The sequence below is a fragment of the Papaver somniferum genome, chromosome 1 (assembly GCF_003573695.1).
Source record: "Papaver somniferum cultivar HN1 chromosome 1, ASM357369v1, whole genome shotgun sequence".
Classification (NCBI taxonomy): domain Eukaryota; kingdom Viridiplantae; phylum Streptophyta; class Magnoliopsida; order Ranunculales; family Papaveraceae; genus Papaver; species Papaver somniferum.
The window spans coordinates 89,932,082-89,939,584 of record NC_039358.1 but is presented as its reverse complement, the minus strand read 5'-3'; the positions used below and the strand labels follow the sequence as shown (position 1 = coordinate 89,939,584).

At 37.2% G+C, this 7,503-nt stretch overlaps 1 protein-coding gene and 1 long non-coding RNA gene across 2 annotated transcripts; both read right to left on the bottom strand.

The window, feature by feature from the left end:
- Positions 1–759: 759 nt before the first annotated feature.
- On the bottom strand, positions 760–3,233 carry LOC113347333. The gene is made up of 6 exons (XM_026590975.1): positions 2,898–3,233; positions 2,402–2,787; positions 2,229–2,325; positions 1,763–2,142; positions 1,442–1,526; positions 760–1,266 (listed from the first exon to the last, which is right to left on the bottom strand). The coding sequence occupies exons 1-6, from the start codon at positions 3,231–3,233 to the stop codon at positions 760–762; spliced, it is 1,791 nt and encodes a 596-aa protein (XP_026446760.1).
- A 283-nt stretch (positions 3,234–3,516) lies between these two features.
- LOC113340489 lies at positions 3,517–3,917 on the bottom strand. The gene is made up of 3 exons (XR_003355501.1): positions 3,852–3,917; positions 3,710–3,751; positions 3,517–3,586 (listed from the first exon to the last, which is right to left on the bottom strand). It is a non-coding gene; the product is annotated as an uncharacterized LOC113340489 (long non-coding RNA).
- Between the last annotated feature and the right edge of the window lie 3,586 nt (positions 3,918–7,503).

The window sequence follows — 7,503 nt, the reverse complement described above, 5'->3', positions numbered from 1 at the left end:
TTTGGGACGTCGCAATGGGGTATTACCTACAATTTACCTTCGTTCACCTTTGCATGACAAGTATAAACGTATGGCTTACTGGGATAAGGTTATAGAAAAATTTAATTAGAAAATTAACAGGATGGATTCTCTCGAGAGATGATAAATTCACTCTTAATAATAGTGTCTTATCAAGTTTTTCAATCTATTATATGTCTATTTTTGAAAGACCAATATATATGACTAATAATCAGATCCATCAAGTACCTGCAACTACTTTGAGTGGTTTTCTCAAGCTTCTACCCATTCTTCAGCACTTCCAATCAAGCTTCCATCAGGTCATGGTTGTATTGCCTGTGGAGAAGACAATCACAGTGTTATAAGTTGTCCACTGAAGGTTCAAAAATGCTTTAAAGACAACTGCAACTCTCAATTAGAACTGAAGATATGCAAAAATTAACATAATTTCAACATATCTTACCTTGTGTGCAAGAAAAAATCCTGTGATGCATTCAGATGGGCTTCAGATACTCTTGTCATTGAAATCAAAGATACAATGAAGGGTAAAGCGTATGAAATATGCAAGGAATTTAAGAAAAATCTGAAAATGTAGCCTGCAACAATTTTATAATAACATTTATCCCATTTCAGAACTTGCATTGTCTTACAAAAGCATCCATTCATCCATTCACAAAAGATAACCAAATTCAAACATAAATAGTATCAACCATATTGTTCATATCCAGTCACAGAACAAAAACAAAAGAGACAACCAACCCATCAGACTTTCATGTACTTCTTTGGTTTCTTCTTTCCCTTTGGATCTGCAACTGTGAAGGTGACTTTGTTGTTGACAGATCCAACATGTTGATTAGTCTGATTGAAAGCAGGTTGAGAAGAAGCCTTTCTCTTTCTCCCTTTTGCAGCACCTTGTTTAGAAGATTCTGAATTGTTTTGGTTCTTCATTCCATCCTTAGCAGTAGTAGATGCACCTGCAGAAGCACTAACAACCGGTTTCTTTCTATTGTACTTCCTTTTTGGTGGTTCAGGGACATAAGTAGATGATGTTGAGCCATCAACACAGGTTCTAGGTTTTTCTCCCTTTGGATTCTTTCCAACCTCTCCACCAGCACAAGTTATTGCATAGTGACCATAAACTCCACACTTCTTACACTTTCTCATTTTCTTCACACTTCCAGCTTCATCATAAGAAGGAATCCTCTTCTTTCTTGGACTTCCAGTTTTTCTTATGATAACAGGAGGATTAATGAACTCTACCAGTATATTCTACACAAAGAGAGGAAGAAAGAGAATATATTTGTTAAGATATGAAACCCTTAAAGGTTGTGTATTATATAAAGCATGTATGAAACCCTAAAAGGATCCAAGAATCTTTGTTGTTATTAAATATTTATTCCACAATAATCAATATATTTTTCTTCAATAAAACTAGTGGTCTTACCCAGTCAATTTCAGCTGACAGTGGTTCAAACTCTGGAGCATATGTCTTTTTGTAGTATTCCACACTGTATACAGGGTCACAATAGCTACAACATGAAATCAGGGAAGCATATCCACAAATTATCATTTTACAGTCAAGCTTGAGCAAGGAAAAACAAAGGGAACATAACAAATCAAAACATTGGAGTGAAAAGAGAGTGTGACTTACTCAACCCAGTTTGGTCTCAATGGTGTTAAAGCAACTATAGCATGTTGACAGGGAAATCCCCTCAGCTGCCACTACAAACAACTACAGCTCTTTTTGGAAAGATCCACAACAAACACAGCATCATGAACACTCCTGATCTCATACACCATTCCCCTTACAACTCCAGTTAACTCAAACAGATGACTTAAGTCCCGCATCTTTGTAATCAGCTTCATTGCCTTTGGAACTATCTCATCATCCTGCCAGTTTTCACTTTCATTCCTCCTCTTGAAGAAAAGACCCATCACCAGTTTATTATACATTTGTGCAAGTGTAATGATTGGCTTATCTCTAAAGGGCTTGGTCATGTTGTTGAAAGACTCTGAGAAATTATTGTTCATGTTCTCACACTTGCTGTCATTTGAGAAATGAGACCTAGACCAGCTTTCAGGTTTTTGATCTATGAGATACATTGCAGCTTTTTCATCCTCAACAAATAATTTATCCATGTGTTGCTAAAAACAAACATGACATAAATAATATCAAACTCATGTATGTAATACTTGAAATTACATTATATTTTTTTGAGAAATGAGCATACCTGATAGTGTCTCTTCTTGTAACATTTGGCAGCATTCCAGAAATGAACATGTAAGATGTATGACTTGAAATACTTCTTGGAATTCTTCATCAAATGTCTGTAAATTTATCAATAAGAAACGGTTAGTCATTGAACTTATATTATTAGGAAATATTAAGGATATAAAAGTTAACCTGAAACATAATCTGTGCTCATCCAAGCAGAAGTATTTGTCACAAGCTTCACTAATCCCCTTCTGCTTGTCTGATATAATGGTGAAATGCAAGTCTTCACCCAGTATAGCTTTCAAGTATTTGAGAAAAATCTTCCAGTTCTCAATGGTTTCATTCCTACACATCATTATACCAAGAGGTACTAAACCATTCTGACCATCTAGACCTGTTGCAACCAGTAACACACCACCATACTTCCCATACAAATGGAAAGCATCCAATCCAATGATTTTCCTACATCCAGCCAAGAATCCTTCTATAGCAGGCTTGAAGCAGAGTGTCATTGACAAGAATGTGTTGTCTGTGCTTCCATATGAGAAACTAGCTACACTTCCAGGCATTTTTTCCTGCAATTACAACAAAGTAATGTTAATGCCATATAATTTGTAATATTAAGTCATGTTGCTCTAACTAAAGACAAACATTAACAAACAAACAACAAAACAATTAATGTTACCTTCACCATTTCACAGAATGCAGGAATTTTCTTGTACTGCTCCTCATAGCTTCCATGAAGATTCTGTAACACAATATTTCTTGCTCTCCATGCTGTATGGTACTTAATGTTCACTTTCATTGTTTTGTTGAACTCATTTGCCAATGACTCAGGATCAGGGATTTTGTTTTTGTTACCAAGAGTCTCCAACCTTTGCATGTACCAGTCAGTTACAAATTCTGGATTTGCACATCTGTTCTCCTCTTTAACATTTCCATTGCATGTGTGCTTCACATTCCAACTTCTCAGAGTAAATATAGTTCCTTCACCCTTCAAAACTCTTCCATAAATGAACATAGGACACTTGGTCTTCTCATGATGAATGCACTTCACCCTAATCTTGTAGTTGTTTGAATCTTTAAACTTGACCTGATGTCTATGCTTCACACAGTAGACCCTCAAATGCTTCTTGAAAGCATTCTTGTTGACAAACTTGCTTCATTTCATTAGGCTGTAAGGATCCACTTGTTCAAAAGTAACTCCCTCAGGGAACATCTCCTCATCTTCCTTATCCTTAAAATGTTGTGCATGCTCTTCTTCAAACTGTGTGCTATCATGAGGCTTTGAAAATTTAGGCTTTGAACAATTAGGCCCATCAGTCTTGTTGCTTTCTGATACTATAAGTTCAAGCCCATCATTCTTGTTGGTTTCTGATACAAATTCCTAAAAACAAATGACTCAGTTAGAGCCCTTCAAACAAACATAACAAACAAACATAACAAACAAACAAAGAATAAGAAAAACAAAAGACTACAAAACAAATGACAAATTACCTTCTTCTTCTCTGTCAGAGACCAAGTCCCCATAATGGTCCTCTACAAAACCACAGAGATAAGGGCATTAATACTAAATAAATTAAACAAATCTACAATCAAACACAACAAAGTTTAAAAAGAGACAGAAGCAATCACATACCTTCCTTGTCATTCTCAACCTCCACCTCCCCAAAGTTTGGATCACCAGCATCACTATCAACATTATCACCATCACTTGCATCATCATTATCAACATTATCACCATCACTTATCTCACTTGCAGTACCATCTGAAAGATACCCATTCTCAACTTTTTGTAGAAACTTATTGTAACTCTTGATATCTTTCTCTTCACTGTCATTGTCATTCATCTTCAGGACATCCTCATCATCAGGGTTACATTCATCTTCTTCTACATTTTTCAAGTGCATGACATACTCATCACTTTTATTGTACTCTTGGGAAACTGCAAACAAATCTTCCACCACTTCTGCCTGTGTTGTACCTTCAACCCTAAAGTCATGATTGAAATAATCATCTAATCTAGGTATCTCATTACCTTGTTCAGCTCCACTAGCCTCCAAAACAGGATTATTCTCAGCTACACTTGCTTGTGTTTGTTGAGTAAACTGTGGAATATAAACATCTCCATCATCATTCTCAGCTACACTTGCTTGTGTTTGTTGAGTAAACTGTGGAACTGATACACCTCCATCATCAACATATTCATCAGAAACATCTTCTTCACTACCAGCTAAATCAACAAACACTTTAGTAGGATTCTTCTTCTTCATCCTTGGTATTATTTGACTTCTTCTAATTGACTTTCCATGCCATCTCTTAGGTGATGAACCACTAGTAAAAACTGGTTTAGGTGGAGTCTTAGAGACTGGCTTCTTTGGAGTCACATTCTTTTTGGGTGTCATCTGTGGTGGAGGAGGCTGTGAATCTGCAGTAACCTGAGATACATCTATCTCACCATTCTCATCTAGTGGCATCACTTGCAAATACAATGTAATCCAACCATGTTCATCTTCAATTGCATTTTCCCAGAAAAACCAAAATTCTACATCATTAATGATGTTTGATGGTAGGCATGGATCAACAAACCATAGAAGGTCCAATGTCTCCCTACTGGTTAATTTCAACATAGGACTAATCCTAGACTTTAACTGATTTATACCCATATCTTCTATGGACAAACCCTTAAACTCAAAACACATAGCAGTGTTGATTAGATCCTTCACCTTAATATTTCTGGTTGGAAATATGTCCTGTTGAACCTCATTTATAACCTCTTTAACCACTTGCTTTCTACAATTAAGAACAACAAAATATATATCAGACAAATTATGGAAAACCCATCTCAGACAAATTCTAGAACCATAAAAACCCTAGAAATCAATTATCACACAAACCATAAAAAACCCTAGAAATCAATTTCAGTTAATCATTATCAGCAGAACCCAATTTTGAAATTAAGAAACCCTAGAAATTTATCAGTAGAACTTCATTATCAGCAGAACAAATTCGAACTTCATAAAAATTCTATAAACAGAGAAAACCCTAGAAATATAAACACCAACAAACCCAAATAAATCAACCTTACAAACAAAACCCATAATATGTTCATCACTGAAACGTTAAAATCAACCATGAAACCTAAAAAAACGGATTAGTGTTTTTTGTTACCTCTCTGTAGAACGCTTATTCCTTCTCGTCATCTTCACCAGCAGGAAATATTCAATTTGTTCTTCGAATCTCAACTAACAAAACACTGTTTCACTGATTTATCTCTCTACTAAAAACCCTCTCTGAAGAACAAGAGAGAAGAAGAAACAAAATGAATCGATTTCTCTCTGTGTCTTCTGTTATTCCTTACACCTTCCCGCGCTGTCGATAATAACAATGAAGAACTATCTTGGCCGTTCAATTCATCCTCGAGATGTCGTGTTAGTTAGATTAGGCTCTCAGATAGCAACACGTGGAGATCTTATCGAGACAGGTGGACATATTAACGTGTGTGACTGACACACACGTGTGAAGGACATTTCAGTAATCTTACCACATGTATGAGATCTCCCTATATGATATTTTGGCGAGATATTGACAAGTCAACGCGATAAATTGACCGAGATGGTTAAAGTGGATGGAATCCGTTTAACTTGCTTAGTTTTGCAAGAAATAAAAAAAAAATGGCCTAGAAATGAAAGTGAGGGTCCAGACCAGGCCTACTTCTGCATATAATCCAAACAAAAATCACTTGAAAAATATTAATTTTATGACCAAATACAACAAATCATTTTTTTAATTTACTTAAACCTATACCACCGCCTGAAAACCTAAACACCAAGAAAACCTCGCATGTAAACCACTTCCTCATATACTCCCACCATCACCACCATCATCATATCGATGGTTTAGGGTGGTGCGGGGGGTTCCTAGGTCTGTTGTTTTTTTTCTTTTTGGTTTTCCACGTTGTTTTCCCGTCTTGAGAACTCGATGTCCTTTCTTGGTTCGTTGATTGTATATACTTCCCCTTAATTTTCTGTTTTTTTTCTTCCTTCTTTCTTGATACACCTCGAGAAATGCTTGTTATCGGGTGGTTATATCATCGGTTCCTATTGTGTTTTGTGTTTGAGCTTCAAGTGCTTCTTATGTTTGGTTTTGTGCCTGAATGACGTCTACAGATAGTGGTATTATGCTTTTCCCTTTTAATGATTTTCATGGGTGCTCAGATGGGGGAAATGGGAGTAATGGGTTTGCATGTTTAATCCCCCATATGAAGAGGTTACACCTCTGCACCATGGAAAGGAAAAATGCACTTCGACAGGCCATCAGAAGTGACTGAGATGTATTCGTTGGTTTAGATGATACTTTGAGGACCTTGAAGCAATGAATGTGCTTCGACTGCATGAGTATTTAGGATTGGATCAGGGCGTGCAAACACGAGGGAGATACTGATATTAGGCATGCATCATGTGAGGTTTATAGGGATGTAGTCGAAACAATAATAGGAGTACCTCGGCCTGGATCAGTTTCAGTTCAGTTGGACAGTGATGTTGAACTTAATTTTGAGACAGTGGATGCAGTTTTTCAAGCTCCTATGTTCACTGTGAAGAGGATTCCAAGAGGGTGTAGACTGGCATTTTCCCACGCTCTAAAGGCAGCACTCCTGAAAGTTGCCGCAGAAACTAAATCGATCAGAAATTGGGTTAGATTGTTGTTGAACGCTGCGAGTTTCCAGACCTAAGAGTAGAGCAAAGAGCAAGTCTCAAAATTGTAAGGTAATGCAGCAGAAACAAATCCTTAGAGAACTTGCAACTTGGGTGAAACCGGTGGAGCACATAAGCTTGTTAGATATGTTCTACAAGTACCGCAAACTGGGAGTGTTATGATTGATGATGATACAGAGGCAGAAAATAAGCTGGGTACTAATGTTTCAACCTGTTTGTGTAAAATAGCAGATGGGCACTCCACAGCTGCAGTTAAAGCCATTGGTTCATCGGGGGTAGCGCCAAACAATGTGGATACAAGGAAAGCACTTGAAGATAAACATCTGATCATGCCCCCTCCGCGGAAACCAACTATCCCGCTGCATGAGACACCCTTACTAGCTGAAGAGGGAACCATTATAAGTTGTATTAAATCGTTCCATAAGGGAACTTCGTGCGGAAGGGATGATTTTCGGGCACAACATTTGTTGGATGCTTTTTATTGGGAAGCTTCCCATGTTGCTGCTGACTTAGTCACGACAATAAAAGTGGTTGTGAATTCGTGGCTGAGTGGCAGATGCCCACTTAACCTTGCGG